Source organism: Passer domesticus, chromosome 19 (genome assembly GCF_036417665.1).
Source record: "Passer domesticus isolate bPasDom1 chromosome 19, bPasDom1.hap1, whole genome shotgun sequence".
NCBI classification, from domain to species: Eukaryota; Metazoa; Chordata; class Aves; order Passeriformes; family Passeridae; genus Passer; species Passer domesticus.
This window is the reverse complement of record NC_087492.1, coordinates 3628316-3640455: the sequence shown is the minus strand read 5'-3', so window position 1 is coordinate 3640455 and position 12140 is coordinate 3628316. Positions and strand designations below refer to the sequence as shown.

At 42.6% G+C, this 12140-nt stretch overlaps 1 protein-coding gene across 10 annotated transcripts in view; it reads left to right on the top strand.

Moving 5' to 3' along the window:
• Positions 1 to 12140, top strand: part of SPECC1 (sperm antigen with calponin homology and coiled-coil domains 1) — an 88114-nt gene that overhangs the window by 55653 nt on the left and 20321 nt on the right. For 8 of the 10 annotated variants that reach the window (XR_010349309.1, XM_064394578.1, XM_064394581.1 and 5 more), the window contains 5 exons: positions 193 to 371; positions 7773 to 7918; positions 8109 to 8209; positions 8981 to 9062; positions 11312 to 11462. Coding sequence is in view for 9 of the 10 variants with exons in the window: in XM_064394578.1 (XP_064250648.1) it covers positions 193 to 371; positions 7773 to 7918; positions 8109 to 8209; positions 8981 to 9062; positions 11312 to 11462 (659 nt within the window). In the remaining variant the exon portion in view is untranslated. Of the gene's footprint in view, positions 1 to 192; positions 372 to 2427; positions 2490 to 3773; positions 5062 to 7772; positions 7919 to 8108; positions 8210 to 8980; positions 9063 to 11311; positions 11463 to 12140 lie in introns of those variants that run through there. The other 2 variants (XM_064394583.1, XM_064394584.1) reach the window with 2 other exon arrangements.

Sequence of the window (12140 nt, the reverse complement as noted above, 5' to 3'; positions counted from 1 at the left end):
AGCTTAGCATGAGTTTCTTTGGCCATATTTTTGGTAGCATAAAGAGGCAAGTGTTCAGTTTGACCCAGCACCACCTTAAAATTGTGGGAAAACCCTGGTTGCTTGCAATCCCTGCAATAGAGACCAATAACTGAGTGCTCAGCTCGAGTGGGTGCATTTTTCAGCAATTTGGGGTTCTAATTGCTTTTCCAGGAGGACACAGAGGAGTGGAGGCGTTTCCAGGCTGACCTGCAGACTGCCGTGGTTGTAGCCAATGACATTAAGTGTGAAGCTCAGCAGGAGCTCCGTGTGGTGAAGAGGAAGCTGCAGGAGGAGGAGGAGAAGAGTGCCAGACTGCAGAAGGAGCTGGATGAAGTGAAGGGCAGCAGCAGGTTGGTTGTTTACTATTTAGCAGGGCCAGGATTTGCTCTGTGTGCCTGCTAACACGCATGCAAACAGTGCTTTGTCAGTAACTATTTGCTGGCTTGGATGTGCATCTCGTCTGTTTCTAACTCTTCTGGCAGATTTTGTTGTCTCTTATACTAAGATGTTTCTGTTCTTTTTCTTTTGGGCAGTCTAGTTCTGTCAACTAAGCCATGAAGGTTTTAATCAGCAAATATTAAGTAGTAACAATTGCCAATATCCTCTGATAGCTTTGCTCTCAACGTGGTGATGCCTTTATAACTCTGTGCAGCTGCATTAAACCATCTGTGGGAGGATTGGCTGGGTACAGCTATTCCAGAAGAGAACTTCTTAACCTGAGGGAAGTCAATGAAGAAAGACAAAGTAACACAAGCAGTCATCTGTTCATCAGAAATATGTGTCAAATTAATTTTACTCCTCTAGATTTCATGTTTTAATCTCTCTCCTGGTAAATTCGTGGCCATTGATGGAATGGCCACAGGAAGAGGGTGAATCCTCTCATTTCTTTCAGGTGAAGTAACAGTCCAGCTCTACATTGCACTTATTTGCTCACTGTTTTCCATTCAGGAGTTTCCACAGCAGCTGTACAGTAGATGGGACTGAAAACATGGGAGAGGTTTTTTGTGGAGGTGTAGGGATCAGAATGCCTGGATTGAGCAAACAGAAAAACTTATTTTCAGAAAATAAAGGAATGTTTTTAGGCTCCAGTTTCATTAGCAGAGTCCCAAGTGGATGCAAAGAAAAGCTGTTACAGACCATGTACTCAGACAAAATGATTACCAGACAGTACTTAAGGTTCTGGGCTCTGTTTCCATTTCTAATTTGTTCTTAATGAAATTTCTCTTGTTGAAAGCAGGGTTCCTATATGAGGGTGGGGAATCATATTCTCATAGCTTCCCCTCTGTATTATTTTGGCTTTTAAGATATATTTGATAGTACTTAAAATGAATAGAAGATGACCTGCTAATTTGCAAACTGGAATATTTATCTTTCATCTATAAGGAACATGATCAGCTCTTTGGTATAAGCCTGAGCTGGAAATATTCCTTTTTAAATTGGAACCCCAGAATCCATACAGCTGTAGTTCCAGGAGGAAGTGTTCAGACATGTATGTAATGAAGTCAGTTTTGGCTTTTGTGTCTCCCTCTGTGTCACACACACATGGATGTGTCTGTCTCTGTCATGTTGACTCTGTGTAGCTTGCTTTGAGTATTGCCTTGGTCATGGAGCCAGATGTGATGTCTGCAGTGGGAAAAATGATTCTCTTTCAAAAGCAGGTAATGAAACCAAATTTTGCATCAATCAGGATAATTAATTTGTCTCTCAGAGTGTGCAAAATGTCTGTACTGAGTGGTATGGGGAACATAATGGAGCCTGTGGAAGTTCCTGTCCAAACAAACCAGTGATCAGCAGCTAAACACAGCAACTTCAAAGCTCTACTGACCCATGAAACAAATTCCTGAAGTCACCAAAGCTCCTGCTGACAGCCAGTTCTACACTTCCAGATATTTTTCCATTCCTGAGGTCTCTGTCTCCCCCAGCACCTCGGCTTCTTTCACCCAGGAAGTTCTGGGAGCGTTCTCATCCTCACAAATGCCACTGCTCAGAATCAGCAGTGGATTCTGGTGCCTGTGGGGATTTTGATGTGTGCTCAGCACTGGTGGAAGCAGTTTGTAGCATGATACTTTAACAGAGCCTATAAAGTATTCCTCATGTTTGCTAATGCTGAGCAGCTGCACGCTCAGCTGAATGTCTGACAGTCCCTAGTGAAAGTTTGTCTGATTTTTAAGCTCTTATTGGAAAATGTACCTTCCAAAGAGCTTGCTACTCCAAGGTTTTTGGCAAAATCTCAGCCATCTCTTGAGGGTCATTAGACTCCACCTCATAAATTCATCTTGAGGCCAATTTATCTCCTACAACATCCTGCCATTTTAATGTTTGCCTGTGGCTGCCTGAGTTCCTGCCTCCAAGTTTGATTTCACCGTTACGTTCTTCTAATCAGACAAAAAGTCATTTTTGGTTTAGGAACAGCCCAAGAACTTGCAGAAAAAATCCTGATGAGGTCATCAGAGTTCAGCTGAATGAAGGTAAGAGCCTCCCAAGGGCATCTTTAACACAGATTAAATGTCTTAATTCTATGACTGAGAATGTTGGGGGGAGGTTGGACAAGCATTGACCAAATGGAATACGGGAAAAAGGAGTTAACTTCTCCCAAGTTAGTATTGGGTGAAACTACAAATTGATTAACCCATGCTTCAGGCAGTCTTTATGATATTTTACATCCCAATTAATGTTATTTCTCTGCAGTAAAATGCAGAAGCTTACAGTCCATTGTTGTGTAGCTGTCTCCTCACAGGTAGTGGGAATTGAAGTTAAATAATCTCCATCCTTGAAAATTTTCGAGACCAGACAGGACAAGATCCTGAGTAAAAGTTTCAGAGTCTTGCTTTGACTCTCTGGCTTCGAATTGTCAAAATTATTTTGGCACTACAGCATTTTTTGCCTTGAACTAAGAACATGGAGGGAAGACAGTTGGGCCAGGAGTAGTACTTAGAGAAATTAAATCTGTAATTAAATGAGCAACTTCATAGAATAATGAAAAAATTAACCAGATCTTCAAACGGAAGCCTAAACTGAAGATTGTGATGCATCCCACTAATTTGCTTCTGTTTTTCCTCCTAAAGTCTCCAATGCCACAGCATGGCAGTGTCACATGCTTTTCTCCTGGAAATGAGCTCGTACTCTGTGTATTAAACCCTGTCAGTCTGTTTGTGCTGATGTGCTGCTCATTTGTGCCTGTGTTTGCAGCTGTTCTGTCTCACAGAGGTTTGAGAGTTCACTCTGCTCTCACAGCAAGCAAAGGAGGGTGGCAGAGCAGGGCTCTCAAAGCAATGTTTGTTTGCTCCTCAGAGTTGTTTGGTGTGGGGGTTTGGGTTTGTTAGGAAGCTCCTGGTGGGTTTTTTATACATTGGGTGAGGTTATTCCATCCCCTTTAGTGCAACTCTGGCTGAGGTAGAGCAGCTCAGCTGCCTGGATGGGTCCCTGTACCCCCTTTGAAATGAATAGTCTGAAGTGAGCAGAGGAGAGGAAAACACCACCATCCTTGTCCTACACTGATTCCCTGGCTGTAAATATTGAATTTCTTCCTATCTGAGCAACACAGACTTATTCTGTGTTTTGTACTCTTGTTGCTCAAAGCCAAATTAGTGGAGTGTTAAGGTGCTCCTTTGCCTGTCCCAGCCACACCACTGGTGTTTCCCTGGCTCCCCCTAATTTAGAGATGAGGGGATGATGTAAAACAGAGGGTTGTACCTCGGGGTGGGCATGATGTGGCTTTCCATAACATCCCCACCTGCTGTGTGTCTCCACAGGTGCCTGATCTCTGCCAGCTAACACAGCCCTGAAAGGAGGCACAGCCAGGCCTGTGAGACACTGCAGGACTTGCCTTCAACTCCCAGCTGAAAAAGGGAAGTTTCAATACAAGAAAACACCTCTGTTTTTTTATTACCCTGCGAAATTCAAGTGTATTGCAAAGTGTGAATGCTCAGGTCCACCTCTTCCCCATGGGCAAGAGCCTCTCTCTCTGTTTCAGAAGGCTTCTTTCTTCAGAGGACACCAGGAGGCAGAAGAAGTTCTGAATTACTCTAAAGCCAGCTAAGCCATAAGAAGTAATCACAGAGATTTGGGGATCTGAAATAACTGAAAGCTTTTTTTTGGAGGGATGGGGCTATTTTCCTCAAAACAGGCATTCAAACATGCCATTTTAACCTTAAGCAAAAATCACCCTGTGTATGTCTGATTTGTAAAATTTAATGGCATATACATAAATTCTCCATGTAATATTATATTCTATGGTCTATCTTTGTGTGTCTAAATACATATAAGAGAACAGATGGTTTATAGAGACACACAAACCTGGGGATAGGTCACTGAAATCCAGCAGCAAAACCGAGTGGAAGCACGGCTTTACTCACTCATTCTCAGCTGCTCTGCTGGTTTGATTTCCACTCCTGCATTGACAAGGCACTCGCCACTGGGTGGCACGGCCGACCCGGTGCTGCTGGGAAGGGACAACCACGGAGCATGTCCTGCTGTGACCTTCCCAGGGAAAGTTCCCTGCGAGCTTTGTCCTCCTGTAAGAACTGCAGATGGAGAGAGCAGAAGGAAAAGAAACGAACATATCAAGCCCCTAGTAAACACCCTCTCAGAAAGGAGTCGTTCTCATGCCTTTAACTCAGGTGAAGTATATGATGATCAGGGAGAACTTGAAGTTCAGCTCTGCAGCTGGAGACACCTGGAGAGAGCTTTCCATGGATGCTGAGGAGAAACTCAGAGATCACCATCTCTGCCAGGAGATTCTCACTATTTGTTCCAGGACTGGAATTCCGTGTTTTGGCTATGGGATTTCTGTCCTTCTCTTCTGGATGTGAAGATCTAGCAAGGGCCTGGTGTGGGAGCAGGCTGAGCTAGTGGAGAATTCCACAGGATGTCCTGGCTTTGGCATGGCCCCCACCTTTGTGCCGTGCTACTGGAGTGTTTGCCTATATGCACACTTGTGTTGCCTTTCTCTGCTGTGCTGACAGCTCTTGAATGTTGGTTTTTATGTTTAAGAAATATACATTGAAGTGCCAAATAAATGTTTAAGTGTTTGGAATTGTCTGCTGCCTGCCCTTGGCCTCTCTTCTATTCTGTGCAGCAGTAGCTGTGTGTCTCTTCTTTGTGTGCCTTGGAGTTCAGGAGGAGTCACAATGACAGGAACTGTCAAAGATGAGATTCTGAAAATATGGTCCTGTGCTCTTAAGCCTCCTGTAACAGTCATCAGAGCAGTTTAGAAATTTTACAAACATGAGAAGGCTGAGTTTGCCAAAAATCTGTACAATAAGCCCTGAAAGACTTGCACATTGTTGTCAGTCAGTTGTCCACATATTTCAAACCTAGAAAACGAGACTCACTCTTGCTGTTAGAGAAAAGCTCTCTGCATCTTTTTCTCTCACCAGTGAATGAATGAAACTCAGCAGTGGTTTTGTGAAAGGGACTGCACGTTTTAATTCCTTTGTGGCTCCAGTGCTCTGCTTCCTCCTGGAGCTGCTCCACTTCAGCCAGCTGCACGTGCAGCATTTATCTGTGTGAACCATTCATTCTTGTTTCCAGGAAAGCATACTGCACTTGCTGACATTTTGTTCAAATCCCTCATTTTTGTAGCAGAACTTATGTAGTCTCTTGGATGGCCTAAGATGTGCTAAGCTGAAGAAATTCTGTGCATGAGGAGGAGTCATTTTGGGTTTGAAGTTATGGCTTATCATTAATCTTTCTAGTTTGTGCTCTGTACTGTCCTCCTGAATTAGCTGCTGCAAGTTGAGCTCCTGCTGTTCTGCTTCTCTCTCAAGAATCCCATCTCTGTACACACATGTGCATCTCCCTATCATACAGATTTTTCTTTTTAAGGTTAAGTGCTCACCAATTTAATCTCTCCATTGCTTGTTGGCTGGTATGTGTTGTTTTAGTTGAAGCAAGTGGCTCTCAGGACTGTTGTTCTTACCTTTCTGCCAAGGTTTGCAGCAAGGGAGGCCTTAGTTTTCTGTTGTGATTGTGTTTAATCAAGGAGGTTGTTTCAGGCTGCCTATTACAAATACTGATGGAAGATTACAGGAAGCATCCTAAAAAAAAAAAAAAAAAGGAAATGGATTGTAACTCCAGCACTTAAATCCTCATAACGACAGAATAATGGCACCTGAATTCTCAGTTGAGTCTTCTGTGGCACTGGGGCTGGTCTGGTTACTCTGTTTAACATGTTTGCATCCTTCTGCAGTCAAAGGCCAGACTGAAAGTGTAATAGGTTGAACTGGGTGGTTTGGGGTCTTGAGGCAGAAATTTATCCTTCCTCCCTGCTTTACAGACTCTTTTAGCTTTTGTGGTTTGTGTAACTCAGGTGCAGATTCTGTCACGTGCTGATTTGCTGTTCATGCTTTATGAACCACAGAAGAAGTGAAGGCTGGAGCTTAAGGCTAGCAAAACACTGCTCCCTCAGAGCTCAGTGAATCTTATCCAATCTGCCTTTCCTCCTTATTGGATTAAAGGAGAATGGAACTGAAATGGCTTTTTCTCCAGCCATCTGCCTCTGCAGGCTCCTCTGGCACACAAGGAGCTTCACTGAATTAAAGAAATAGCAAAAGTCTGCTTAAAGACAGCACCTCCTTAAGCCCTGCCAGAAATAGAAACTTGAGTCACTCTTATTCTCTTATTCACTGGCACCCTTTAGCCTTTTTCATTTTCTGATGGCTAAAGGGTAAGGAAAAGGCTCTGAGTTCTATTTTTGGCTCACAGAAGTTGTTCAACCCCATGGGCACTTCCTGGATGGAGTCCTCCAGGCACCTTATGAAATAATTTCTGGTTTTGTGTTCATGTAGCTCTTGGTGTGTATCAAACACTGCAAATGCAGGGAGAAGTGGTGATAGCTCAGAAGCTGCTGCTCAGCAGCTCATGTGTAGGTTCTGAGCAGGTGGAAGAGGTACAAATAATCTCTTTTTACATGAGTAGACTTTATTTGCTTGCAGCTTTCCTAAACTAAAGCTAGATAATTGCACACCAAGTCTACCTGAGAAATGCAGGTAAGTCACTAAGCAATATCATGTAAAATACTTGACTCGATGCAACTTTCACTGTGTGATTATATTTTATGTTTAACACAGCTCTGGGCCTTCCTATATGAACTCCTGTAAGTCCAGCACCTGATATTGACTTCAGAATTTATTTTCAAAGGATTAACTTCTTTATCCTTCCTGCTGAAATATGAACCACTTTCTATTTGCTTCGTCTGTCTTCATTCTAGCCATTGGATTTTGGTCTTCCTGTGTCTGCTAGGATGAAACATTTAAGAGTTTATTCCCTGTATAAGTGCTTATGAATTGTGACTGAGGGTTCATTTATTTAGCAGATGTCTCTGTTGATAAGTTTTAAGTGTTGAGTTTTTACTCTGAAGTGTATTTGTCTTTTGGTTACTTTCCTCACTATAAACTGAGAGCCACAGCAGCCCCTTGGCACCTGTGCTCTATTGAAAGCCTATCTTCAGGTAATTATTAATTACTCAAAAGTCTCATCAAACTGCTTTTTTTTTTTTCCTATGAATATCCTCCTTCCTGTGTGAGGCTTGGGAATGGGGGTGAAATGGTTAACAATGCAGAAAAATTTGTTAGACTCAGTGATGTAGTGTTTGCCAGGCACTGCAAGAAAAGGACCTGAATATTCTTAGAGTGGTCCATGTTCTGGGCACGCAGTAAAACCTGCTCATTGTTGGAGCAGTCAATGAAGACCTTTAATCAGTGCTTGCACTTCCTGTTGGCCCTGACTTTGCTGTGGTTTGTGCCTTGCAGGCTGGCAGCTGAAGAGGTGGATTCTCTGGAGTCAGACACAGCCAGCCGCTGGCAAGGGGTCTGCCTCAGCAGAGCATCCCCCACGCCTCCAGAATCTGCAGCCACTGTGAAGTCACTGATAAAGTCCTTTGACTTGGGATGCTCAGGTATTGGACACTGTACTTTGTAGGAAAAAAATTTCTAGCAGTGAGCAGGATCTGCTTCTTGCTTCTGGATGGGTGTTTTCTGTCAGTGCTTGGTGCATAAATATGGAATGTCACTGCACAGTGGTTCCCTGATATGAAAAAAAGATAGTTTCATTTGAAATCCAGATGTTTCCATGGTTTTTCCTTGCAGGTAGCAGTGGACAAAATATCCCAGTTCACAAGGTGCCCAGGAGCCCTCTCAGTGGAATCCCAGTGAGGACAGCCCCAGCAGCTGCTGTTTCCCCAATGCAGGTACCAGGAGCTCTTCTGTCCTTGTAGACTCAAAAGAGGTGGACACAGTGCTGGCTCCAGCATCTGCTGACAGGGGGAAGGGGAAACCCATCTGTTTGTTTGCTGTGGAACATCAAATGCTGTGGTCCTAGCAAAAAGGATCAAAGTGAGTTCGTCTGGACTTCAGCTTAGAGGTCTTGGTGGACAGATGTGAACTCTGGAGTACACTTCTGAGCTTTTATCACCATGGGCCAGAAAAGAGCTTTCAGTTATTGGGAATGAGATAGAAGAAACATCACACTGAACTAGGGAGCTAATGAGTTGGGAGACAAGGGATTGAGGTTTCCAAGATGTGTGCTCCCAGTTATCCAGTGAGGTCTGGGAACTTGTGTTAATGCCTGATGATGATGGGGTATTCATTGAAACTGGTGCTGGGGCTGCAGAGACAAGAATCCTCCTGACATATGACTCAGGGTGTTGGGAGCAGAGTCAGGGTTGGGAACAGGCATACTTCCTTTTGGTTTGTGATTCTAAATTGTGTTTGGCAAGAGAAAAATCATACAAATGGAAGTGTGAAGTAGTTCAGGAACCAGTGTATTACCAGATAAAATATTGTCCCTTTGTCCTTCTGTTTTTCACAGTTACTTACCCAACTCTAGGTGCAGCTAGAAAGGTTTCTGTATCCCTCCACATGCTTTGTGCTCTTGAGATGGCAGAAACTTCTTTCTGCTCACCTATTTAAGCAAGATGGCAAATTTTTCTTCAACTACCTTTTGCACCTTTGTTTCACAGAGACATTCTGTGTATAACAATGCCAAGCCAGCCAGCAAGGGCATTGCCAGACATGCAGATCTGTCAGACCTCCCTCTGGCAGGTAAGTTGTGATAAATGTACAGATACTGCCTCTTTCTGTTAACCAAACTTGTTATTGACTGTTGGCCTCAGCCTGAGCCATTTTTCCTCTTTCTACATGGTCAGAGGAAACATGGCAAGTACCTCCAGTGTCTTTGTTTTACAGAGCTTATTAATTTTGATGTGCTTCTATTCCCATCTTGACCATAACTAAAAAATAGCTGATTTATTGTGGTTTGCCAACACAAACTCCCCTTTTTTTATTCTGAAGGATCCATGGCACCTCTCTAATCCACACTGTGGAACTGGAGAGGGTTGGATTTTGTTCAACATGTATGTCTCTGGAACAAGCCCAAAGCACTGTCTTCTGAGGGTTTATTTGTTTTTAAATTGAGCTTCATTTGAAATACATCAAACATTTCAGATACTGATGTGACTGTTCTAGGAGCAGTCATATTTGGGCTGGAAATAGTTTGTTTTGAGAGTTCTCAAGAGATGAGTTTGTTTTCATTTCACACTTTGCTTTTGTTCTCTTTTCATTTAATATTCTTTCCTACCAGTGTTTGTTTCCCATTTTCCCTAGGCCCTTTATTTTGGTTATCTGGTCCTGAATGTAGTTGTTGCATTGTAATCAAAGTTAGTAACAACAGATTCTTGAATTTTTAAGGGCAGATGAAATGTTACATTCTTGTAGTGAAACTGCAGGGAGGGACAAAAAAACCCCCAACAATCAGTCACAACTTCTTGATGGCTAGGCTGGATTTTCTGCAATAGTTTGCTAATACAGGAGAGAAATTAGAACCTGGCTAAGCAAGCAGAAGTGTCTGCTTCTGTCTAGGGAAATGGACAGGGTTTATTTACTTGTATCAGTTGGATTCCAGGAAGTCTTGCCTGAGTGTGTAGATCCCAAACACAACATGAGACCTTTTTAATCTCTACCAGTTTACTGTAGAGTGAAATAATCTATCAGCTATGTAATATGATGCCAGTCCTTAACAATAAATCTCTCACTCTTGGCCATGGATAATTTCTATTATTACCCAGGGACAGTTCTGTGAAAATATGTTAAAATCAACAGATATTTTATAAGCCATTGTATGGTAAAAATTTATGGCTGCTTATCTAACAAGCAGTATTTACAGCTTCTCTTTGTACCTGGATTTAATTTAGTTCCAATAATCCATAGCAAAGGCTTACTCACTGTAAGGTTGTAACAACTCTGGTTCCAATCTAAATAATCCTAGAAGGCAGTTGATCCAAGCCCTATGCAAACAACACTGAATCAAAAATTATCCCCAAGGAAATTCAGAGTGAAGTAGTCTCCATAATAAAAATCTTCTGGCTGATTCCATCTGACCAGTGTCACAGCAGGGTTCTGTGATGTCCCTAATGTGACCCAAATGTTACATAGGTGGAGAGGAGCATGGGTTACTTCACCCAGAGCTGTGATTTCTGAGAGTCGGAGGTTTACTGGCTCCATCTGGACTTTCTAGCACCCAGAAATAAGTTAAAGGGAGCTGAAGCTGAGATAAGAAGGAATTCACACCTCTGTGATTGGCATTAATTGGTAATTATCATAGGGATGTGACTGAAAAAGAGGTGGAGAAGTTGTGTTCCACATCCAGTAATTTCTGATAACATGATGTGCAGTCCTGGCTTGTTACATCACCTCTTGTATTGATATGCAGTGATTTTCTTTTGACTATATAGCTATATATATAATAAATACAGTATATAAATTACATCATATGTGTAAGAAAAACACAGATGCATATGCTGTGAATATATTGAGCCTTCTCCAAGTTATGTCAGAGTGGATCTCAGACCATCATGAGGAGTAAGTGCCTTTCCTGGGCTGTGCTCAGGAGACAAGAGGCTTTCTTGTTACAAGTTTGCTAATGGCAGAAAAGAAATCATTGTACTAGGGCTGCTCAGTCGTCTGGTGAAGATATCTGGTGCTCAGCTTTTGAACCTTTGAGACTGTAGATTTTGGTATTTCCCTTCATTCACCTGAGGCCCCTACCCCCCAGCAGGAGTATCAATCACAGGAAACCAGGCAGCCTGTACTGCTGAAATCATCAAAGCCATTCCTTGCTGTGGTCACCTCTAATCTGCTCAAGGTTTCCTAGCCCCATGTGTGTTTAATGAACAAATGAGTACATTTGTTTAGAATCAAAACAACAGACTACATATTGTGTGCTGGGGTGGCAGGACAGTGATTAATCAAATTCTTCAGGCTGCAAACTGACAGCTTTTTTTGATTTCCCACAGACCTTCTGAAGGGGAGGAATGAAGAGCTGAAACCAGACCATTACCTCCGCAAAAGCCCCTCCCTGGAATCCCTGAGCAAACCCCCAATGGCCTTCAGCAGCAGGATGCTTTCCTCTACCCCCAGCTGCTTGAAACCCCAAAGCAAACTCAGGTATCAGCCCAATTTCCTGGGAAAAACAGGACAGTCCAACAGCATTACCTGGAACCAAGATAAATGTTTTAATCTGGAGGATTTAATCTGGATGTTTCAGTCTGGAGGATTTAATCTGGAGGATCTCTTGTCTCCAGAGCAGACTCTGCTGGCTGGTCTTTGGGAATTACCAGGCTCTGTTACATCCAGATATGAAAACTCAGATGGTAATCCTCACAGTTATCTGTAAAATGGGAAAAGAGGACAGCAAGCTTTCAGGAGCCACTGAGTTGTACACAAGAATTCCATCATAAGTACATGTGGTCAGCCCTCATTATCTTACTGTCATTTTGCATGTTGTGGTGAGCTAAAAACCAGAGGCTCTGAGGGCTGAAGGAAATTGGACACATAATTTTCTTCTCTCTTGAGAAAAAACATATATTTTCCTCTGATCTCCACCATTATTTCCACCAGTAGAAGCTGTAGAGTGGAGACAATGTGGGTGTTTTGATTGTTGGCCTTTAAATGTCCTTAGCTGTCACATCTTTCATTTTATTCAAGAACTTGTTTTGCAGCAGCTCAACTGGGTGTGAATTTACTGTTACAGATTCCTTAGGCATGTTTCTTTCAATTTTACACCTAAATCCTAGTTTTCAATGTATAAAATAAAGAGGTTACTTGAAAACTGTAGTAAATGTG